The sequence below is a fragment of the Pteronotus mesoamericanus genome, unplaced genomic scaffold, assembly GCF_021234165.1.
Source record: "Pteronotus mesoamericanus isolate MK-2021 breed Mesoamerican mustached bat unplaced genomic scaffold, CSHL_Meso_final contig_82, whole genome shotgun sequence".
In the NCBI taxonomy this organism is placed as follows: domain Eukaryota; kingdom Metazoa; phylum Chordata; class Mammalia; order Chiroptera; family Mormoopidae; genus Pteronotus; species Pteronotus mesoamericanus.
In genome coordinates, this window is record NW_026555265.1 from 16264221 (window position 1) to 16289044 (window position 24824).

The 24824-nt window shown below is 45.0% G+C and overlaps 1 protein-coding gene across 1 annotated transcript; it reads right to left on the reverse strand.

Moving 5' to 3' along the window:
- Positions 1–1658: 1658 nt before the first annotated feature.
- On the reverse strand, positions 1659–19491 carry SIAH2 (siah E3 ubiquitin protein ligase 2). Its single transcript, XM_054585209.1, has 2 exons — positions 18812–19491; positions 1659–3129 (listed from the first exon to the last, which is right to left on the reverse strand). The coding sequence occupies exons 1-2, from the start codon at positions 19238–19240 to the stop codon at positions 2572–2574; spliced, it is 987 nt and encodes a 328-aa protein (XP_054441184.1). The 5' UTR covers positions 19241–19491; the 3' UTR covers positions 1659–2571.
- Positions 19492–24824: the final 5333 nt, after the last annotated feature.

Below are 24824 nucleotides of genomic sequence, written 5' to 3' on the forward strand. Positions count from 1 at the left end.
CAATGACTATTTTCTTCCAAGGAATTTTGAGAATTTTTTTTTTTTTGCCTCTTAGGAAAGAAAAAAAGTCTGTGGCATTGTAAGACACAAACTGACTCTAGCATGTTGTTTGACCAGCCAGATTTCTATTGAATTAGAATGTAGAACTAGGGCAGGATGAAAACAACTCTTGTATTTAAAAAAATATGGTACATAAGTGGATCATGTGATGATAAATGCCTATTGCTGTTTTAAATTGCATTTGAAATTGGAACTAGAGACATTTAATTTACATAATCTTTCTTGCTGTTTTCACTTCCTCCTACAACACGTAATGACCTGGGGGTTTTTGTTTTCTGGCAGAAAATGCTTAGTTTCGAAAAAGGTAAAAGTTGAATTTACAGATTCCCAGTAACAGAAATTTAAGGGAACTAAATAACTCTGTAAAGTAAAAGACCAGAATTTTGCTGCTTAAAACTTTATTTTTGTTTAAGTTAGAACGATGCCTGAACTGGGAGTCGGGACATCCGAGTCGTGGGGTCAGTGCGGCCACTGGCCCACTGTCCGGCTGCGGGCCCGCAACTGTGTCACTTCTTGGGGCTAAAGATCTAACATTTCATGCTTTGGAACAACTTGATTCCCCTTTTGATTATAGTTTTACCCTTTGATACCTTGCTGACCAATCAGTCCTGATTTCCTCCACCACATGTGACAAGAATGGTTAGATAGGAACATGAAGTGATGATGACAAACTTGGCTCGTTTATGGCCAAAACACATTGTCCAGGGGCCATGCCTGTGCGGCACAGCCACACCTGGATCGGCTCAGCTCCTTAGGGTCAAAATCCACCTGCTCCCCCATCCTAGTTTCACCTCCATGGATCCTTCTAGGTACTGGCTTGAAATGTAATTGACTTGGTGACAAGAGCTGTCATTTCCTTTCATTTACCAAACATGTTTTAAGCACCTTCTTTTGTTCAGCACACTGCTTTTCACCTTTGTTTGAAGACTATACTGGAAGATAAGTTACTTTAGCAATTCCTTAACTGCCAGAACTCCATCCTGGCTAAAAACTCAACCGTACGTTTCACCTAAAAAACATAAACTTTAAAATCATCACTCCTATCCGGTGCTACTCTATTAATGCCATTGGGCCGCTAAGGTGAGCTGCCTTCAACCCTCACCCAGCATTCAGGGCTAACATTCCGAATTCTTTTGAGAGTTTACGGTCAGGACTGAGGGAGTGAGTCACCCTGGCTCAAACCCCGTATGTCGGCTCTAGCCATACCTCTTCCTTCTGATTCTGTAAAGTATGAAAAACACTCTTTTTCCACAAGCGCTGGCACTGCCAGATAAATGATGGCTCCAAGAAGGAGTTCTGTAACACCAACGACAGTCCATGGTTCAGAGAAGTGAGTTTGGAACCCAGTGCCACCACTAACCTGTGCTGTGACGTAGGACAAACGACCGTTTTCTCCTGTGGAAATAGTGAGAGCTCCAAGCCCAAGGTAATGGTGAAGTTTCACTGCACCCGCACCCGGTAGGTACACCAAACATACCCATGATTCAATTTGGAAAAGGAAGTACGACATTCATTTTTGGAAAATATTTATTAAAAAACTAAAGTGAATGTGGCAAAAAAAAAAAAAAAAAAAACACCAACAAAAGACAAAATCAAGACATACCTTTAAATAGCAAGCATATGACACTGGTTATAAAGCTTTTCCAACTCTACCAACTAGTCTTTCCCACCATCTACAGTTGAGGAGGACATCCAAGGGAAGCCTCATGTAAACAGGTCACCTACACTAGTGAGCAAAAACTAATTACATGAGAACTATCAATGGCAATACAACTCGCTTTCCTAGGCAATCCATCCCAAACATAAGAGAGACCAAATCTTAGGAGTGTGTTCCTGGGGATCTGTAGTTCTACTTTTAATTTTGGGGTAGGGGATTGTTGGGGGGTGAAATTGTAGAAAGACAAACAGTGTCAGTAGAGGACAATCTTAAAGCACCTTTAAAATCTGGACAATTTCCCTACAATTTAACTGAGTTAATTTTCAAAATTTACTGTTGAAAAGAATCACCTGGAGGTTGTTAAATTCACAGGCTCTCCCAATCTGCATGTCTGAGTTACTCCATGTGACTCTATGTACCTTGGTTAGCCTTCCGGTTTGAGAAACACTGTTTAAAATGCATTAAAACAATTCCTACCCCCTAAACATAAGATGAAAGTAATCTTCTGACAGTCACTGTGCTTTTTTCAATTTGGAGGGACCAATATGGGGTGGGGCAGGAAGAAGCTCCAATTCCTAACACACCTGTCTACAGGAGCCCTAAGCAACCTGTCAAAGGCTGTTCAGGAAGTAAAATTCAATAATCATGTTCCAGAACAGCCTCCAAATGACCAACAGGTCAACAGCATTCATCCCAGGTTAATGAACTCTGTTGGGCAGATGCCAGATGGGAAGCTGCTCTTCAAACAGAACATGGGATAAGTGGGGACCTTGACTTGTGAAGTCATAGTGAATAAAACATCTGTAAAAACCTTTATTAACAATACAGCCCTACACCCAAATAATTTTGGTGCGTCATGGACAACATGTCGAAATAGTCACATTGATTCCAAGGTTCCCATTATCTGCAAAAAGATGTGCTATGGCTGTGTCAAAAACCAGGCAGTCGCTGTTCATGATGGCCGCGGCCACACCATCATGGATGGACCGGGGTGTGGCCTCCCAGGTCAGTCTCCGCCGGTTTCCATTCAACTCCAGTCTGTAGGCAAAGTTCTCGGCCTGCTTGCGGGTGCCGATGAGCAGGACGATGGCGAAGAACTGCTGGTGGCCTTCATACTTCTCTTGTTTCTCCAGCACCAGCATGAAGTGGTGGCCAAAGCAGGACTGCATCATCACCCAGTCGACAGCCCCCGGCAGGTTAATGTCTGTAGCTAGAAAGACGATGTCTTCTCCCTGAAGGGTGGTAATGCTCTTGTGGGCGTGCATGAGATGGGACATCACGGCTTCCAGGGACCCCTGCCACTTGCAGGAAGCACCAGGACAAGGGCAGGAGTAGGGCCGGTATTCACAGATGTCTTCGTGTTCTGGCTTCTCCGTATGGTGCAGGGTCAGGGAACAGCCTGTGGTGGCATACTATGACAAAAAGAAATAACGTTGAGCCATTGGGCATTCTCAGAAATTCTACTGGTGTAGGTCTTTAAGAGTATCCACCCACTCAAGTATCCAGGGCTTAAACTATGGTCTTATCTCAACTGTTTTTACTTGAGATCCCTTGAATATTTGAGAGGACAAGCCTCAGTTCCCATTTACTATCAGTCTTGCCTTGCATAAAATCAGGGGCAGGTCCTGCACCAGGTGCTGCATTCCATACTCCCCACTGCAACACTGAAAACTTGAGAACTACTGTGCTCTTAATATAAACACCTCAAACAAAACTGTTGAGCCAGTCCTAGGAAAACTGATCTCCCCCCTTATTTTCCGTGAATTTAAATACATTTTTAAAGGATTTAAAATGGCTTAGGGGTAGGGTTGGATAAGGAATATGTTAACTCCACACTAGTGTTCACCTAAAGACAATTTTGAAAATAGTGTGATTTCTCTCTCTCTCTCTGTCTCTCTTTTTGGCGGGGGGCGGGGGGGTGGTCTCCTCCACGTCTTCCTGGATCAGATCGGTGACTGGCAGGCAGTGTGGGCAAGGCTGTGCTTTAAGGCTCCCTGCTCTTGCCTGCTCGAGTGATGAGCCTGGTACAGAAAAAGGCTGGAGACCACACACATGATAGAAATACCCCCTCACCTTCTTCCCCTTTGAAATCTTCCCCTGAGGGCTCTGAATATACATCTCAGTTGAAAGGAGATCATATCCAAGAGCTGCTTAACTACCTTGGGAGACTGCTGGTCAGTTTGGTTCTAGCCAGTGGAGGTTAAAATGCGAAGGGCTTCACACTCCACTCAAAGCCCCTGAACTTTCCCCAGACCACTCAAAGTCCAAGTACACATCTCTTCATGACCAGGCACATCAGGTCCTCGTGACAGACCCAGGAGGAAGGGGAACTAGAGTGGGCCCTGGGGCGGTTGCTTGTCCTAGATGAGTTTTCTGCTGTGGTCAATCTGCCCTTAAAATAGTGCCTCAATAGGGCGCAGACAAAACCTTTTTCTCCCTTGCACTCAGGACGACATTTCTGATGGATAAATCACAGCTATAAGGGGAAAAGACCACACTTGAAAGGAACTCAAGGGTGTCCAACCTGTGGCCTGCATGCAGCCCAGGATGGCTGTGAATGCGGCCTAATACAAAATCGTAAATTTACTTAGAATATTATGAGATTTTTTTTGTGATTACATGTTGTAATGTAGTTAATGTGTGGCCCATGACAACTCTTCTTCCAGTGTGGCACAGAGGTGCCAAAAGGTTGGACACCCCTGAATTAGATGTTTGCTCCCAGCCTTCACAAAAATGACAATGTTCATTCCTAGCTATCAGACGGAGAGTCAGCCCACACGTAGGCACCAGCCCCGAGTACTACCCTGTTCTCTTGTAAAGGATGAGGCAGCCTCAAGGACCTTTCTGGGTGAACCTAGAAATGTGCCTCGGCCCCATGGAGCAGCAGTGGCAGATAAACTGTCTGCCTTACCCCACTTGGACTCTCCCACCCTCTTGTGAGACAAGGAGACACCAGAGGAGTGCAAGGCCAGGCCGTTTTTCTAAGATGCCACGTCCAATTTGCTAAAAACAAAACAAAACAAAACAAAACAAAACAAATAAAATCCCACAGCTGTGTCTGCTTTTCCCTACCCTGCTTTAGGGAATCAAATCCTTATAAATTTAAGTAGGTCAAATTCTAATTTTTACAGCTGAATTTACCAGTAGCAACAAGCAGGCACAGAGCACCTTCTCCATACAAGCTCCCAAGCTGTAGACACTGAGGCTACAGAAGCAAAGCAGCCAGTCTGCACTCCCCTAATAAGGAAGGAGAAAGTGGCTTAAAGACAGAAACGCAGCCCATTCCTCCCTGTACCTAAAGTGGATGATGATAATCTTCAACAGAAATTCGCAGAAATTTCACTGTTATTTACTTTGCCCATAGGAATTGCTTGTTCATATTTTTAACCATGGGCTAATTTTAAAGCATGGGTATAAAAAGTTTAATCAGCAGAAACAAGTTTGTGTTCCTAACAAGGATAAGGCCCTAATAAACACATTCCTATTAACTGTGTTTTAAATCCAGGGTACAGCTAGGAATAGAGAGTCTTCTGATGTTTTGATGGGCGAGGCATTTCTGCCCAGAGTGTAAAACACACAATAAAAATAGCAAGAATTAACGCAGACCCTGGCAGATTCTCTGGCTGAAATAAGCCCTCAGTATTTGGATCTGAATGCGTTTCAGAATGGGCTGTTTACCACGGCTTCCCAGTAATAATTTCAGGAATGAGATGAAGTTTGGCAAAGAGTGTAAGACAGTACCACCTGCGTGTCTTTCCCAACTCAAAGCCCCAACCACTCCCCGTTCATCAGCTTGATGTACAGCAAATAGCCATCACCTAGCAATCACTTTAGAAGTTTTTCTTGTTCAACTCAATAGGGAATATTTATATTCTGAATTATTTGGTTTACCTTACAAGTTACACACTCTTCCTTCAGCCCAAATATAGAGAAGAGGGAACCTCCCCAAATTATGCAAACAAAAAAAGGCATCACTTAGCATTTAAATGTGTGGACTTTGTGAAAAAAGACCTTGCCACAGCCTCCATTAAGTTGAATAAGTATTTTTAAAGTGTTAGGTGCTTACTCTGCTTTTTCTATACAAGCTGAACTTTAATGCCAATCTATTCCTTCTGTTTTCCATGATGGGTGAGGACATGTCTTCCTGATCACTGCTGCCACTTTTATGACAATTGGATTAGAGATGTTTCTAAAAAGAAAAGATCTAAACTTTAAACATGTGTGCACTCACACGCACATGCACCCATACACTCCACTGTCACGCATCATGCCTGTGACAGTCTCAGCATGACAAGGATATTCCAGAACACTACGGCCGTGGTACCCATATGAGGGGCTGGCGTGCCGGGATCAGAGGGAGGCTGTGGGGACTCCCTGAGACTGTATGCCACACTGTCTGGGTGCCTCTGCGCAGCAGACCCCAACCGCACTGGCCCCCGGCCTGGTGTTTTCCTGACAAGCGCCAAGAGCTCTCAAGGCTGTGGACCTCAGTGCCAGAGCGCAGCGGGGAGTGCAGACCTCGCTCTGCGGTGCTTCCTGTTGAGAGGGCCCATCCCCCACAACAGCAAACTCAAGAACAGCCGAAATACAGATAACCGTGAGAGGAAGACGGGGCGGGGGTGGGGGGGGTGATTCAAAAAGTGGGGACAGGGTGAGGGAGGAGAGCATAAGGAAAGCTTCACTGCAGATAAAGGGGCTGTGGATGGAGTAGTCCCATCTGGTCCTAGCACAGGATGAGGGGAGCAGACAGCGGGATAAAACCTCAACGGGAAGGCAGGGACTTAACCGACTATTTAGTTTATTCTCAGGGTTTTTCTACAGCAGCACTATGGACATTTCAGACCTATAGTTCTTTGTGGTAGAAACTGTTCTGTGCATTACGGGATGTTCAGCAGCATCCCTGGCCTCTGCACACTAGATGCCAGTAGCAACTCCCCCTCCCCCGCCTCAGGTCTGCCAACCAGAAATGTCACCAGGCTTGGCCAAATGTCTCCTGGGGTACCGTTGCCCAGACTGAGAGGCACTGCTTTCAATGAATGACAAAAGCTGGCTGGGCAGCCACAATCCCAGTTGTGAGGAGGGGCCCACACGGCCAGGCAGGTCAGGCTGGTCACACCGCCCCGCCCCACAGGCACAGCCCAGGACAGCTCGGGAATGCCTGTCCCGCACGCAAGGTCTTCATCGTCCGCAAAGCACGGAGGCCAGGGAGCTGGTTCCACCTTCGTTCCGGGCTGACTCATCAATGCTGCAGGGTCCTGTGTGCCCACCCAGGGGCAGGGTCACGCCCTGTGCTCCCTCTTGGGTTCTTTTTCACTGCACCGGGCAGCTTGGGAGTCAAATAAGGAATATTTTGAGGAAAAAAAAAACAACAACTATATTTGCCTCGAGTCCCCAGCTCCCAACCCAACAAACACAAAAACCAAGGTGGAGCGATAATGCTGCTTTTAGAAGCAGGTTCTAAAATTAACTTTTTTCCTTGGTTTGCAGAGGAGAAAACAGCCCTGCAAAGCCTCTCCCTAAGGAGTGGGGAGCACACCTCACAAATAAGCAACCAGCAATTAGGCCCTCCAGCCTTCTCTGGCATCTTGCAAGAGGTTTCACTTTTCCCACTCTGGCTAGAGCTTGTCCCACAAAATGTGAAGGGTTCAGAGGACACCTGCTTTCCTTCAGACGCCTCGTTCTCAGGTGCACGCTCTTGGTCCTGAGAAGAAGCACTTGGGCTGGTTCACAGAAGGCTGCCTGGGGTCCTGGAACCTGTCCTCAGCTATAAATGAGATTTCTCCACAGGGAAATATCTGCTGGAGAGGTGGGAATTCGCTTCAGTAAACCTCTGGGGGGGAGGGGAAGCAGGAGAGACACACCACACACAGAAGCCCGAAGCTAAAGAAGAATGCAGGGAGGGGTAGGAAGGCCCACTAGCCAGAGAAACAAAGAAATGCTGAAATAACTTTTCTGACTTCTCTTTAGAAACTCTTTGCATTACAATGGCTCAAAAGTCTTGTGCAAACGTGTTCTGCCCTGAAAGGCAATGTGAAACCTCATTTTTAAGTCTTTACAGAAAGCAGTAAATAGAGTTAATTCTTTTCCTGGGCACAGGGTTTGAAGATTGTATTTAAGCTGGAATTTAGGTAAGGTCTTGGCAAAGAAACCCCTTTACATACAAATAGGACCAGATACGTCAGAAACATAGTCAAACACTAACACCTGTTAATTTACCTAATATACACAGTTGCATTATATTTGTTTATGGAATGAGGATATAAACAGGACAACCCTTTTTAGCCAGGTGCTGGCTCAAGGTCATGAATCCTGTGACTGGCTTAGAATATTTAACCTATTTATACGTGTGTTCAAGCAATTCAAGAACAATCTGTTGAACTCCAACAATCAGCGTCTACTACAGGGGTGGCCCCATGGGCTTGGGCAGAAACGTGTCCCTTGTGGGCACTGGGAGGCAGTGGCCCTGCTTCCACCTGTTTGCCTCCTAGGAAACAGTGAAATATACTAGCAAAATATCTGCCAGCACCTCCAATGAGAATGTCTCAAGGAAAACAAAGCACAATCGATATTTTGTTGTTGGTGCTCATAAATTTCTTAATTAAATCCAAGAAATGACCGTGTCTTGGGGTATGCAAAAGCCAGCAGCACTGTGCTTCAATCTAAGTGAGCTGTAATGATCACCAAACACGCGCTGACAGCTAAGTGCAATGCATGACCGGATGTGCAGAAGCAAAATTGCCACAAAGGGCGCAACTGGAGCAACAAATGACATTTGAATACAGTGGATTAGATGATATTATCTACTGCATGTCAAATTTCATGATTTTGGTAACTATACCTTCCTTATATAAGAAAATGTTTTTAGGATAAATACAGTGAAGTGTTTAGGGGCAACGGGGCAGGATACCTGCAATTTACATTCAAATGGTTAAAAAATATATATTTGAACATAATGAGCACAAATGAAAAAGCAAATGGGGCAAAAGGAAATGGTGGACCTGAAAAAAGGGTATATGGAAATTTTTGTACTATTACTGCAACTGATTGATGTATAAGTTTGAAATTATATAATAAAAGTATGTTAAAGAATCCAGGGACAGAGTTAGCATATTTATCCTTTATGGGATAAAGATTCCTTTTGCAGAATTGGTTGAATGAATTAAGTTTTATCATAATAGTGTTTTTTTTAAAAGAAAAAAAGTTTTAACTACGTATCTATGTATAAATGCTACTAAGTTACTTTCTCCTTTACTAGAGGCTCTTTGGGGCTTATTTGAATGAACCAACAAAATTTGGTAATGAAGTATCAATAGTTACAATAAGCAGTACTTCTTTGATGCCCAGTAGCAGCCAAAGACTTCTCCTTGCTCTTCTGATCCTTCTAATGGTTTGTGGGCACCTGGCAAGTCTGTTGCCCTGGAGTGTAGTTTCCTGCTACCACCCTCAGTGGTTCAAAGTCCAAGGTTCCCGATTCTGGACCACATCTGAAGAAGGAGCTTCAGGAATGAAACTTACTCCCGCCTCGCCCCTCTCCCCCCTTTTCTTAAGCCCTTTTAGCCCTGGGGAGGTGCAGAGAAATGGAGCCAGAGTTATCTGAGTTCCACTCGAAGGATGAATTCCTGGCTGTGTAACTTTCTATGTACGATAAGCAGATAACTAGGGGACTATTGGTTATAGTCTCTAGGTTCTCAGTGCTCTTTAGAGTTGGTCAAATGAGAGCTGTAGCTAAACCTAGTATACATTCAAATCATGGTAAAACTTACAATTCAATCTGCAGCTAAACTTAAATTTTACCATGTTTTCCAAGGATGTCTAGTAATTAGAACTAGCTCCTCAGGGACTAAAAATATTTATCTGTCCCTATATACCACTGAGTGATCACAGGTTGTTTTCCAGTTAATTTATGGACCTATTAATTTTCTTCACTGATGTACTGATTTACTGCCTGCTTCCCACCCATGTTATATTTGTTGGTAAATGAATATTAGGTTTATTGCCAGAAGATAATTGTTCCCTACCATGCTAATTTCACTTTAATGAAAAGCCTTACCTGTGGAAAGAATTAAAACAAAAATTCAATAGATCTTGAGGTCATGCAAGGAAAAATGTTTATTCTGGACTTGTAACTAGGGTTTTCTAATTTTTGATAAAGGCGTTTCACATATTTTATTTACATAAATTACTCAGGGTGGGGGTGTTTATGGCTTTTAGTAAATCTTACATAAATTGGGAAACAAAAGCGCCGTTGTCATTTTCACAGCTGTATGTTCTTTTTGCTCAAAAGCCGTTTACAACCATTGGTAGAGGAGCTATAATTAGAACTCAAGTACCCAGTGTCCTATATGACCTTGAATTGAGACTACCATGTCACCTCTGAGTGCATCTACAAAACTGCCTATGACTCACCTCTTGACTATTATTAACAGTGGAGGAGTTCAGACATGGGCAACAGGAGAAAGTGAAATCTCTTCTTGTGAATTAATTATAATACTCACCTTGAATCTGTCTAGCATCCTTCCTATAAGAGTCTTAGCAAATTTTCACTTAAATCAAATGGTAAATTCCTCACCTCCACTACGAGGTAGTGCAAAGAGATAATTACCAACCAATAGTACAGTAGCAGTTTCACAGATAATTATAAGGTAAAATAGTATCACTCAGGACCAGAACTGTTAAATAATGAAGAGACCAAGAAAATACTGATACTTAACTTTACAAACTATCTTCTGGAGAAGGCAATTCTAATTAAAATCTTGGGATCAAAAAGTCCTCCTTTTGTCTCAGAAAGTTAACAAACATCATGTTGCAGATAGCTTTCTTACTAAAGGTAGCAATGGTGGAAGACTTAAGCATAATATTATTGCAGTAATTTGAGAACATCCTGATTTTGGGGAAATGGTGGGGGAGGGGGTACATTTAGCCTTACAAAGAATCCTTGGGCTGGCAGGGGTTTATTCTTAATCTTAGCAGATTTAAACAAAAGTTGACTTTTGACCAAGTATGTTTCTCATCTTACCATAGCCAGAGTTAGCAGGCAACCAGACACTGTCTTGGAGAACCAGCTGTGTAAGGTCCCTTAAAAGTCTATGTTCAAGCAAACAAAAGCTCCTTAAAGAGCCATGCTACCAGTGCCTTGCCCACCCTTTTCAACATGCCCTTACTCTTCTATGCCAGGCTCCCACCTGCATAATCAGGTCAACTGCCCCGGAAGCTTGTCAATAGTGCTATATTATCCTCCAGCAGTCCTTATTTCTCGACTAGAAATTTTATTTATTTTTAGAGAGAGGAGAAGGGAGGGAGAATGACAGGGAGAGAAACATTGATGTGTGAGAGAAATGTCGATCATTGCTTTCAACCAGGGACCTGGCCTGCAGTCCAGGCATTTGCCCCGACCGAGTGATTGGGAATCGAACCTGCGGCCTTTCAGTTTTCAGGATGACGCCCAAACCCCAACCCACTGAGCCACACCAGTCTGGGCAAGAGCAATCACAGTAACACACAGGAGATTTAAGTGGGACGGTTGCCAAATTTAGCAAATAAAAATACAAGATGCCTAATATGTCCCGGGCAATATTTGGGTTATACTTATACCAAAAAGTTGTTTATTTACAATCAAATTGAACTGGGAATCCTGGCAACCCTCTTAAGAGGGCCATTCTGGTAGCACTGCCATCTCTCCAAAGCTACTATGAGAGTCTGGAACAGGAAGGGGATCGCTGTTCCTCAGCAGGATGGAGCGGGCAGCAAAAAAGGCAGAAGGCTGTAGCAGGGCATTGCATGTGTAAATAACAGGTCCCGACTGGAGTTTCTGCCTGCCCCCACATTTACAAACTGTGTGACTCTGGGCAAACCTCTCAGAGGGGGATGCTAACTGTATCTTATTTTCTTTAAAAGTAACCAGGAGGATAACATGAGATAATATACCTAGTTTAGACAAGGTAAACAATGTTCTCTATTAGCGACTCCAGTGGGTTACATCTTCCGTCCTTTATGGGCAGACTGCCACTCATCCTTCAAAATGCAGCTCTGACACCACCACTGCGGGGGTCTCCAGGCTCCTTTGCTCCTTCCACTTCAGAAGGACCCTGCTGCTCTGTCAGACTCCGTTTCAGAAGGACGAGGTGGGAGGGAGGCACTAGCTGGCTAGGCAGCTGGGCTGTAAGAGGGGGAGGGCTCGGGCTGCCAAGGGTTGCAAGGGTGAGCAGGATGAAAAGTTAGTAGGTAGTCAGGAGGAGCCACCTCTAACCGCGGGTTATATTAGAGAGAAAAGGCGGGCAACAGCATTAAGAAAACCAAAGGGCTAACACCCAGTGCTGGGGATGCGGAGGAAAGATGGGTATTCCACTGTGAATGATTCCAAGTGAGAAAGCAAGTTGGCTCTGCTATCGAAAGCTTCTAGTTTCTGCATATACCCTTTGGCCCTACCATTCCACTTCTAGGAATTTATCATTAGGAGATGATACTCTTCTTATACACAAGGATTCCATTACAGTAGTGCTGCTTCTTTTTTTTAGAATCACAGTAAGAAAACAATCCCTGATATGACCACCAACAAGAGCTTGATTAAGTAACTCTGGTACTGCTATAAAATTGCAATACTATGCAGTCATTAAACATGACCTTAAAGACTACTTATCAATGTGGAGAAATAGCCACAGTGTTAGATGTAAAAATCAGTTATTGAAACAGTGTGTGGCTTCTCCATCTTACTTGCTTTTTTTTAATGAAAGAAAAACTCCACTGATGTAGAGGTTAAGTTGGCAAGGGCATATAAAAAAATGGCGCCGTGGTCATTACTAAGCAGAGATTATAGGGGATTAAAATTTTATATTGCTTTCTGCATTCTACATTTTAAAACAATGATAATTTTTAACAACGCATTTAATAACGTGTGAAAAACACACTCATTAAAAAAATGTTGCTTTATCTAACCAGGCTTTCTTTTCTAAAAGCATTAAAGAAATGAAAGAAGTCTCATCACTGAAAAACCACTGCTAAGGCCAATTTACCCACCTCACAGAAAACCCTGCATGATTAGGATTAGGGAGGAGAAGCTCAGTGGGAGAATCAATGAGAGAAAATAAGGGTTCCTTTCTTCTTTTTAAAGTGTGTGCCTGGACCTGACCTCATACATACACTGGCCATTGCTTTCTGTCAGCTTCTAACTGTGCACACCTGCTAGTGTTTGGTTGCGCTGGGGCCAGCCCCTTATTGTTACTAAGTCTGAGCCTCACAACAACCCAGTCATCACCCCATTTTACCAAAAAGCCACTGAGGCTTGGAGAGGTCACCAGCCAGTCACACTGGGATCTGGACCAGGAGCAGGGCCTGACCGCAAAACAACCAGAGTAAGAGGTAGCCTGGGACGAAGGTGTGACTCAAAGATACTGCCTTTATTGATTCAGTTTTAGAATTGGGCCCAGGCCCACACATTGAACACCAGGTGTATCGTCCATTCATGTCTATAGTGTCTGTGGCCCAAAACTTCTGTCTCAGACACTATCGAGTCTAAAAATCATTACATAAAATCTGTACCCAAATGGAAATGAGAACCACAGTTTCTCAATTTTTAAGACACTAGTGGAGAATGATGGGCATCTGGGGCAAAGTTGATGAAATTCTGCTGCAGGATTTTTAGTGTCTCTTGTAAGTCTTAGACAACACGCTTTAAGGTTACTATAAAGATACATTTGAAAAGGAAAAGTGTTTAGCTTCCCTATCTTCCAGTTCAGTGTGTCCAGGGTGCAATCACATCCTAATGCCCCACATCTGATTACACCCTGCGTGACTTGCCCAATGGCCCCGACTGCTGCCATTCACTTTAGCAAATGTGTACCTACTATGTGCCCCTTTTAGGAGCGGAGACCTTATGGGTGTGATTGAGAGCTGCTACTGTTTACAAGTGTCATCAGATGTACATGTCTGGCTCTTAAGACATTTCACAGTATGTGGAACTTCAAATGCAGAACGAAGAATCTAATTCAGTCTCAGGCCGGGGACTTTATAGGCCAGACCTGCTGTACTTTAGGATTTGCCTCCACTCTGGTTGTGCTGAGACCAACTTTAAGCAATAGTGATTTACGCCAGTTCCAGGTGATGGTGACCTGTATAAAATTGTTGGCCAACTGTGTGTGGGATCAGCATTAAACTGTAGTACTCCTACACAGCATTCTAGAACTTCTGTTCTTAATTTTACACTTAAAAGCTGTATTTTCAATTTTGTGCTTTAGAATCTTGAGACTCGCTGTAACTGTTATGTGAACTCCAGTGCTGGCCAGTGCCTGGTCAAGTGCAGCTAGTAGAGAGGACCGCAGGGGCAGTTGGCCAAGAAATTATTTTGTCTTAGGGGGATTTTTGAGGTTAAAAAGAGATCTCTGAAATGGTTTTGGCAAACTGGCTTGTCCCGTCAAGAGTTCTAGATGGCCAAGCACTCTCGCTGAGCAACAATCCTAATGCCAGTCATCTTCTATTTGATGTGGTTAGCGAAAGCCCTCTATACCACTTCTAAACTGATCTTAAAGCACCGATCAACTAGGGATTATCTGCATTTTTTTTAAATCGATGAACAAACAGGTGCAGGGAAGTCCATGACTAAACCAAGGTCAGAGGAAGCCAGGCTGAGAATCCAGTTTTATCTTTTGGCTAGTGCCCTCTTCTCTGGAGCAGATTATGAGGTTCCGGAAAAAAGATCCTTGGCATAATCATTTAGTCCAAGCATTTTTCTTAAAGATGAAGATGATCAAGTGCAAATAAATAAACTGGCTGGCGTAACGTCAAACACTGAGTCACTAGCACACAGTTCAGGTCTCCCGATGGTCAGAATGGAATATTCTTTTGGCAAAATTAAGGTGAAAAGAAAATAAGCTTTAAAATCGCATAGAGTTGGGAACTTTCCGAGTTCCAAAGTTCATGCAGATAAGGCTTAATGAACGCTTTCTAAAAGAGAACCAGATTAGTGGTTGTATGCGGGCAGTTAGAATTTGGTCTATAGACATGGTTGGTTTGGCCTGAAAGTGCTGGCTTTAATTTGAATTTGGGCAATGTTAAAAACAACAACAATAACAACAACAAACTTGAGATTTTAACACTAAAAAAATCCAGATTTTTGGCTTTTCTTAAAATAAAAATCCAAAGCTCTGGCATGGCTGCACACACCTGCCACGCCTACCAATCATCCAGGACTGAGCACCGTGGCCCTTTGGAGACGGCTTGTGCTCCACAGCTCCCAGCTCCCTCTGCTGAGGCCCCAGGTCTGATGGCATTTAGAATTTGTTGCCACTGGACTAGAGGAGTCCACATAAGGAGCTTTTATTTTATTTTTAAAATGATTTTGTTTATTCATTTCTAGAGACAGAGGAAGGGAGGGAGAAAGACAGGGAGAGAAACATAGATGTGTGAGAGATACATTGGTCAGTTGCCTCTCGCATTCCCCCAGCAGAGGACATGGCCCACAACCCAAGCATGTGCGCTGACTGGGAATTGAACCAGCGACCGACCTTTCGATTCACAGGCCAGTGCTCAACCCACTGAGCCACACCAGCCAGGGCCACACTGGGAGCTTTTAAACTTTCATCTGGGTTATCTAACTTGACCTTTTCCCCCCACCCCAAGGAACAAAAACACCACCTCACAATCCAAGTTCAGGGAAGACTTGCTGACTGAGGGCTTCCAGTTCAATAATTACTTAAAGATACATTACCACTACTAGAAACTTTCAGAGAATACAAAGAAAAAAATGGAAAGAAAATGTATCATAGTGTAAGTGGGCTGGAGTGGTTTTAACATTTCCCACAGTAGTGGAGAGAAATACTTGGCTGATATTAAAATAAAAGGTTGAGTGGGGGCACAAATGTGTCAACCTTCACTTCTCCTACACTCACGCTCCACCGGGGTGGTCAATCTGAGATATGGGGAACCGGGTATCAAAACTTCTCAGGCGTGGAACAAGCTATAGAATGGACTAAAAATACCACAAGTGGAAGTGAGCCAGCCTTTTTTAAAAAGGAGACCTGAGTTAGTAATGCACATGGTGCCCTCTATCAAAGGTGCAGGTGGCAGTCTAGCCTTTAATTAAGTGGCCCCACATCTACGTAAGGAAGCTATTTGGCAGCACATCCATTTTCAGGCCGACTGAAGCATGAAAAGTGCAGAAATGTAAGGAAATCCCCACCAATAGTAGGCTTGTAGGTTATTTTCCCCCCAAAACTCCTACCCTATGTTCTACAAAACTTCTGCTCGTGAATTTTAGAGCGAGCAGGAATGTTGTGTTTTGGGGATGTTTCCAGCAGAGGCTCATTTGGTGAACTCACCCAACCAGATGGTTTTGTTACTGCTGTCCACCTTGTGTTATGATCGGAAGCCTTGGAGATATGCTCAGATTCAAAATTCCTATCTAGTTACTAGTACAAAGGATGTGTGCTTTTGAGATGTAGGTTCGCAGGCTGGTCCACTTCCTAGCTGTGTGATCTTGACAAATCACTTACCACTTAACCTCTCTATAGGCATGAGTTTTCTAATAAAAGCTGACCCACACGAAGTAGCTGGCACACATAAGGCACCCAATAAGCATTCCACATAACCTCCCTTCATTTCATAGAATACTAGATGCTACAGGACCTTAGAAGTTGAGCAGTCCAATCCCCTCCTAAACACATGAGGAAATCGCCCCCGGAAGTGCTCTCAGACAATGACACCTCCAGCAACTCCTGGGACCCGGGCTTGGTACTTAACCCAATATTGGTTTTCACATATAAACCTGCCCATGAGAGAGAATCTAAGAGCATGTAGGAGCAGTGACAAGGCAGTCCCTTTGATTCCCAGCAGCAAGTGCAAGCCAAAGGTACACAGACCTCTTTTGCTGAAGTTTGACAGGCCTTACTGCTTCTTACTGTTCTCACCCTCCCCAAATAAACATATCTTGGTTGCCTTTTGGGCCTCTATATACATCCAAGTTTGGTTTATCCAAACTAACTGAATGAGCTGCCCTGTCAATCGGCTGGATTACTGGTCAACCAAAGTTGAGCCATGATACTCCAGTGCTATGAACCTCACACACACACACACACACACACACACACACGTAACACCAAGATCACTTTCTAAGTTTGGTTCCTGGTTTGTAGGGAAATGGTTGACCCTGTTAAATTTCAGCTTGCAAAGTGATAGCTTTGCCCAAGTGCCTTCTCAGAGACTAGGGACATGGAAAATCAATGATGTGTACAGAAAGGCTGAGTGCCCCTGATTCCCAAGAGAACTGCTCTTCAAGAACGACTTCACTAGCATGTTAGAGGTTAGGCAGAACATATACTTCCATAGGAACCAGAATCCTAGATCCTGAAAGTAAAACTCCACTCTTCATATAGCATAACAATTTCTTTCACTTTCGAATGGGAGAAACACACTGTCTTTTGAAAATAAATTATGGAATACTGACTGATATCAAACGCTCATTTGTGAACTGTAATTCACCTAAAGCCATTTCTTCCATTGGCCCCCGAAAGCTTGGGGGAAACTGAAGGGCTGAGCAGATGGCTCCCTGGAAGTCCTGCGGTGCATCCCTCCCGCAAGTGCAGCCCCCACAATGTATTCCAACATCAACTAGCCAATTCTTATGTCCACGATCACCAAATCTTCTCTTGATCATTAAGAAATTTATAGAAAGTTTGTCTATGTGTTAGGAGAAACAACTATTGGACTGGGTGAATTAGCAAGCATTAGGAGAAGTGGTAAAGCAGAGTAATTTATTAAGAAAACCCATAGTCCAAACATGAATTCAAACCCTTATTTGAATATGCTATTTTAAATTTGATCTGTGGTAGGGCACCGACCAAATTAAATCACTCATTTTACTGACTTGAGTCCCAAGCTTCAATTCTCAGGTGGATTATTTTTAACTTAAAATAAGCTCTTGCCCTATAAAAATAAGCAGCCCCAAGGAGAAATGCAAGACAGCCTAAATGGCTCAAGAGACAGAGCAGGTAGTTTAAAAGAAACTCAAAAGTATTCATGACATTATTTCCATTTCCAAGTTTAAAAAATGAACTTTACGGTATAGCGCTAAGTTATAATGAAGTAATACAGACAGGTGTATCACTGACACTGCTCCTTCAGATTTTTTTAAGTGACAGATGTAGGTAAACAGATGTTATAATATGACCACACAATGCACTACTATGTGGCCATTTAAAATAAAGCAAGGGAGAATTATGGTTCAGCCATAGAGAAATATGTGTGATAATAGAAATTCAAAACAGCAAGTTGCCACAGCCGTTTTTTTTTTGTGTTTGTTTGTTTTTTGGAAAAAAGAAAAAAAAACGTATGCCTATGCGTGCGTGCGTTTGTGTATCTTCTTGACACACACTGACATCTAGGATTCCAAATTCAGCTGCAATAGCATATTTACATTTAAAGAACTGTATCAACAGCTCCTGCATCCCCTTTCTGTTAAATTCCTGATCAACTTTTATTTTCATCCCACTTAGTAAACCCCCCCCCCCCCCAACTCTCCAGCCCTTGGAAAGCTAGGCGAGGGAAAGGCGTGGCTTGCAGGGTTTTCTTGTTGCTGGAGGAAAGAAAATAGGCTGAAGGCGCCCCCTCCCCCTTTTAGCTATACTCCCAAGGGCTCCCACGTGTCAGGGGTGCGGCAGATGGCAGGTGCGGGGTGCAGGAGGAATCCGGTACCCATTCTGCCAAGCCAGTGCTAGTGAGGGGTGCGTGTAGCTCGCCCATTTCCTCCCTCCTCAAACCCCAAGGATAGCTTCTCTGTCCAAGTTTTACTTGTGCGGCCCAGCCCTGACCGCACACCCGAGTACACATCTGCAGAGCACACAGGCGCTGCATGGGAAGAGCTGTGATGTGTTCTAACAACGATCGCGTGCCAATTAGTCTGGGGTCAGCACTGGGGCAACTGTCAGCCCGGAGCTAACTACTCTCAAAGTGTCCAGATGGGGTATGGGGTAAGGTGGACAAAGTGTAAACTTTATTTTTTAAATAAGAGAGATGCCACCTGCGTCTCAGCGCCAGCAAGTGGGCTGGAGGAATTAGGAGTCCTGGGAGATAGCCAGGCAGAAGTGCGCAGGTGGCACCTGGGCTTACCTTGCAGGGAAACAGGACTGCCGAGGCCACCTTCTCCATAGCAAGGTTCCTGATACTGGGCGTCAGGGCTCCCCTGCACGTCGGGCAGCAGCTCAACTTCTGGCGGCATTGGTTACAAACCAGGTGCCCGGCCTGGCACTGCAGGATGGGGGGCAGGACATAGTCAAAACACACCGGGCACTCGAAGAGCGAGGTCAGCTCGTGGTGCTGCGGGGATACCGGGCCAGCCCCGCCGCCGCCGCCGCCGCCGCCGCCGGGGCCCGAGATCACCGCCGCCGCGGCCGGCACCGCGGACGAGCCGGGGCCCGCAGCCGAGATGGTGGCGGCGACCGAGGGCGCAGCCGGGGACGGGGCGTGCTGGGGCTGCGGCGGCGGCTGCTTGCTGCAGGGTTTGTTAGCGCTGGGGCCGGTGGAGGACGGGCGGCTCATCGCGCTCCGAGCCAACCATGGAACTGCGGGCGCCTGCCTACCGCGGAGCCGCCGGGGTCAAGGCTGTGCGCGACCCCAGGGCGGCGGGGCTCCGTGGCAACGCCACCGCGCCCGCCCGAAACCGGGCAAGGGAGACGGCCGGCGCTGGGCAGGCTGGGGGCTGGACCGCGCTGAGGATCTCCGCCGCCCCCGGCGTTCCGAACACCCCTCCGCGCCCCCAGGCCCCTCCTCCCGCCGGCGTCGCGGGCCCCAAACCCAAGCGTTGCGCAGAACCCCGGCACCCAGCTTTTGGAGCGGCAGCTGACGTAAGCCCCGGGGGCGCGCGCGGACGTGACGCCTGGACACGTGTACGGCCGCCCTGGCGCGCGGGGACTGGCAGAGCCACCCGGCGACTGGGCGCCGGCTCCGCCCGGCTCCAGCTGGCAGCGCACGGTACTGCCTAGTGTGGGCGCTTCCTGCTTAGACTGCCAGCCCTGCCCCCGCCAAAGACCTTGTTCGGCACTCCGCGGCGGCGCGGGGTCTGCGTTTTGGGGCTGGAGAGGAGACCGCCTTTCGGGAAGGCGTCGCCTAAGTCGTCTGGCCACACCCTGTGGAGCCACTCCGACGCGCCCCCCGGGCTCAAACCAGAAGGACAACTTCGAGCGGGGTGGGGGCTTTAGTAAAGGGCGGGACAGGACGCGGGCGCCCTTAGACAGGTCGGAAAGAACCTAGAGGTTTCTCTTGCCCGGTTGAGTCACCAGCGCGCGGAGGAGGCATGTGGCGCGGGCTGCTGAGCTCGTAGTCTGGAACGCGGGGTCAGGTCGCGGAGCTTTGGGCGGGAGCAGGATGGGGGGCTCGCGTTGGGTTTACAGTGAGCAAAGGAGCTAGTATTGGGCTGTTAAAGTAGGTTTGGGTCACTCCTTGGTCCTGCTCCCCAAGTTGGGGAGGAAGTAAATTCTGTTCCCTTGCCAGCGGAAAGGTTAAGGCTCAATTGAATTGAGTGCCTCTGGCTTCCTTAGTAGGCTGGGGAGGGAGTTCATGGACAGTGTCGACTAAAAAGGAGAGTTAGAGATCCTGTAGAAATGGAAGAACTATGGCTTGGATCGTGAGGCCACAGGAAGACGATGGATGACCCTCTGGGCCCTCATCTTGAGATTCCCGCGGGAATGAAAGGCTTTGATGCGAGGTGTAGGCACTCACCCTGCAGAGTAAACCACACGTTAATTTCAGGTGTAGTGTGTGCTCCGAGTTAAATGGCTTTTCTGCATACTTTGAGCCACTGACACTGGAATTGGAGGAAGGGGCTACTGAGAGGGGATTCAGATGATTCTTTTTAGGAGAGACAGTGGTAAGAATAAGGGACAGGACCGCGTGGAGAATGCTTACCGTCCGTGTCACTTTGGATTTCTTTCCTATTCTGTGCGTCCATTTCCTCATCTGCAAAAGTGGAACGAAAACAGTACCTATCTTATAGGTGGGATAGAGAGGATTAAATGAGTTTGAGATGTGCCAAGAACCTGGCCCATCATAAGCACTGCTTAAATGTTAGCTGTCATTTAAAAAATATTTTAGTGAATGTTTACTATTCATACTGATTACCAATGAATAGAATCTGTTTAAGAAATATGCTTCCAGAGCCCAGAAGAAATTAAGTTTCCGCTGATGCCTCCAGGACTGCATGCATGGAGTTCGTGGAATATTATCTAAGCCTTGAAAAAAATTAATAGATGTGATGTCATTCAATCATTCAGTAAATGTTTCCTGAGCGTTTGCTGTGTGCCAGCCGTTGCTGGAGTTCTAAGAATGGTTCTCTTTCAGGTTCTCTTCTAGTAGGGGAGCAATGCAGACAACTAAACACTCCTGGGAGAGGATTTCAGATTAATAGGTGAGGTGGGGGTAAAGACATTGTAACAGGAGCTAGAGTGCAGTGAGAGAATGCTTTTGGGTGTGCAGGGGACTTGGGCGTTGGGGATGGTGCATGGGAGCCTCAGCTGGCCTGGGAAGACCTTTACCTCAGTGACAAGGGGTAACCACTGAAGGGTTTTGAAAAGCACTGTAATATGGTTGAATCAGAGCTTGGAAAGGGGAATACAAAACAATAATTAATATTTATTGAGGCCCACTATGTGCCAGGCAGGGATGGTTTGTTTTAAGGACTCTGCAACAACTCTATGTGATGGATACTCTTGTTCTCATTTCTATTTTTATAGTTGAAACAGAGACGCAGGGAGATTAATTTGCTCAGGATCACACAGCTGATAATGTTTGGCAAAAGCTCCAGAGCACTTCTGCTTAACTACTAGGCTATATCCCTTTCAATTATGCCCAACTGCTACTTATAGTCTGGTTAAACAGTTAAGATTAGCACACTCAACACAGTCAGAAAACAGATGCACGGCCTGTAATAAAGCACTGAACTTTGTGGGTGCACTTACATAAATTCTTTCCTTAGTTGGCTTTCAGAGGAAAAGATTAAATCATATTCTATTTATTACATGTGTGCCTTTTTTGTGTCATAAAACATAATAATGACAACAACAACAGAAAAAAATCAGCCAGTTTCACTTTTATTGGAGAAAGTATAATATTTTCCATTTCTAATTTAACACCCAAGCAAGTGGAGTTTTTTAAAATCCCTACCTGAGGATGGAAATATATGTATATTAATATTAGAGAGAGGGGAATGGAGAGAGAGAGAACGAGAGAGAAACATCAATGTGAGAGAGAAACATCAGTGGGTTTCTTCCCTTACACACCATGACTGGGGATTGAACCCTCAATGTAGGCATGTGCCTTGACCAGGTATCAAACCTGCAACCTTTTGGTGCCTGGGAAATGCTCCAACCAACTGAGCCACCCAGCCAGGGCACAAGTGGAACTATTACCAAGATTCATTTCCTCCCACGCCTGGCCTCTCAGTGCAGGTGTCCCCCATACACAGGGCTTGCCAGCTCTCATTGGAGAAGTGGGGTCCCTATCTTTGCTGTGTTGACCTCAGCTTTCAGTGTTCCAGCCCAGCTAGGCCCTGGTTGTTCAAAGGGCAGTTTGGTTTCAGAGGTGTTGAAACAATGAACAGGAAAAGCAATTCTCTGCAGAGAAATTTTGTTTTCTTTTTCCCCAAAATACAACTACCCCATCTACTCTTAGCCTGGCAGATGCCTCCCATGGTATGGAGAAATTTCTTCCTACTTCTTTCTTTGCATCATTGCACTCCTGATTAAGTCAACCAGATAATTAAAAAAACAAAAGTCTCTTTTGGCAGTTGATGAAGGGAGGTGGGATGGAAGTGGACAGGCTTGTTGGTTGACCCACATTAGTGACCTCTCGAGGCTGCCAGGCTGGCCTTTCCAGTCCTCCTTCCTTCTTCCACCTTCCCTAGGACTTTTGATTCAGGGAATCATGGTCTTTGCACATTGGACACTGAGCTTGAGCACTCTCTGTCAGGAGGGCATACATGCCTTCCTGAGGTTTGTTTGCCCTGGAGAGTTGCTACTGTTGCTGGGCTTGTGTTTAATTGGGTGACTTTGTGGCCTGGGGAAGAGAGGGGGCAAGGTGGTCCAGTCTTTTGTTACCTCCTGACTCATAACTCATTTACCATATCTGCTGTGTGACAGGTTGGCCTCCTTCCCCCTCCCACTTCATCCTGGATTGCGCAAAAAGGACATGTGCAAAGCAGGACCCCTCTCCTTAACCTATCTCCCCCTCTGTACTACCCTTAAAGCCTACAGGGGTACAGAGGAATGTCTCCCCTTAAAATATCAGAGTGTCTTTTTTTTTTAAACAAAACAAAAAAACCCAGAAACCCTCATCTAAACTGCTGAGCACAATGAGAAAGAATGCAGTTAGGCAAACAAGCTCCTGCCCTTTTTTCTGTAAGTTCAAATTGTGTGGTTTTGCAAATTGGGCAACTTCTGCAATCAGGCTAATGGTGTGCATTTTCAGAGCAAAGTATGGTTGGCTTTTTCTGTTTAGGTTTAGAGATGACTCAGGATCGCACTGGAGCTTGCTGTGTGGAAATTTCTAATAAGGGGAAAGCTTGTGGGAAATTTGGAGGTGCCTCTGAAGCCCCCTGATAATATGGTAGGAACTTCTTTCTTTATCATTTACTTTTGTTTCTGGGGTAATTTCCACATGCTCAAACTTTTTTTTTTTTTAATGCTTACCTGAGGACAGTTTTTTCATTGCTTTTAGAGAGAGGAAGGGAGAGAGAGAAACATAGATGTGAGAGAGAAGCATCAATAGATTGCTCCCATACGTGCCCAACAAGGGAAGGAACCCACAACCTAAGTACTTGCCCCAACTAGGAATTGAACCTGCAACCCTTCAGTTATGGAAGGATGTCCCAACCAACTGAGCCATCCTGGCCAGGGCTTGAATAATTGTGGGCCTTTTAAAGTAAGTGTTTCTTGAACAACCACCATGAACTTTGTACTGTGTATTGCACAGAGTAGGTATACGCACTTGCATTGTTTTTGTACCCATAATTAGCTAATGTTTTTTAATGCTTACCCCTTGCCAGGTACTGTTCTAAGCACTTTACATTTTTTAATCCTTTCAATGTTCACAATGGTAGATGTTTAGATGTCAAAACTCAAGTAGAGAAAGGCCAAGTTACTTGTAGTAAGTAGTGTTTAAGATGGCTCCAGTGATACCTCCTCCTGGTGTGCTTCCCCTATGTAAACCCCCTTCTTTGAAGTGAGAGCTGAACCTACTGACTCATTTTAAGTGAACAGAATATGGCCAAAGTGATAGAATGTCACTTCAAAATTAGGTTACAAAAAGACTAAGACTTCCATCTTTCTCGCTGCTTGCCTCTGAGTCTGCTCTGTGGGTGAGGTCAGCTGCCACATTGCAAAGAGCCCTGTGAAGGCCCACTCTGCAGGGAACTAATGTCTCTGACCAATAGCCAGCAAAGACCCCGGGCCTAGCTGACAGTTGGGTTGCCCTTGTGAGATCCTGAGCCAGAGGACCCAGTGACAACAACAGAGCTGAGCTGACATGTAGAAACTGTGAGATAATAAATGTCATTTTAAGCCACTATATTTGGGGGACAATTTGTTACACAGCAAAATATGACTAATACACTTGTCCATGGTTAAAAACATTGGCTGTAAAAAGAATTGAAAATTATAGACCCTCTACATTGTTTTCCTCTTGATAATGCTACTTAAGTATATAGAAACAAATCTAGGAATACAATTGTTATGATTATTGTTGTATATAGCTATAAAAATAATAACTGGAAATACCAACATATCCAGAATCATGTTTTTATTACTTATTCTGATTTAAATTCATATTTTTTAAAATGATGGTTTCATGTGATGGAAGCTGTGCTAAAATGAAACCATCGTTTAATTTGGAAAAAAATGTCCATCAACAGGAAAATGAACTACATAAGCCACCCCACAAAATCTTCTGCAACTTGGAAAACTAAACTGCTATATTAAAAAAGCAAGCTGCAACCAGGAGGCCCCCAAACAGTCTCATTTATATAAAAAGAACCAAACAAACCACTTCTTTACATGTTAAAGGGCATAGGATGGCCTGGAAGGAGACCATGAACTGATGACCGTGGTGGGTTCTGGGGAGGGGAGTATGAACG

What these genes read in the sequence shown, in the direction of transcription:
- SIAH2 (XM_054585209.1), bottom strand. Translation starts at nt 19,240, where the DNA reads ATGAGCCGCCCGTCCTCCACCGGCCCCAGCGCTAACAAACCCTGCAGC. An exon ending in CAGTCCTGTTTCCCTGCAAG is followed by an intron (nt 3,130 to 18,811) that starts GTAAGCCCAGGT and finishes TTTTTGTCATAG; the next exon opens with TATGCCACCACAGGCTGTTC.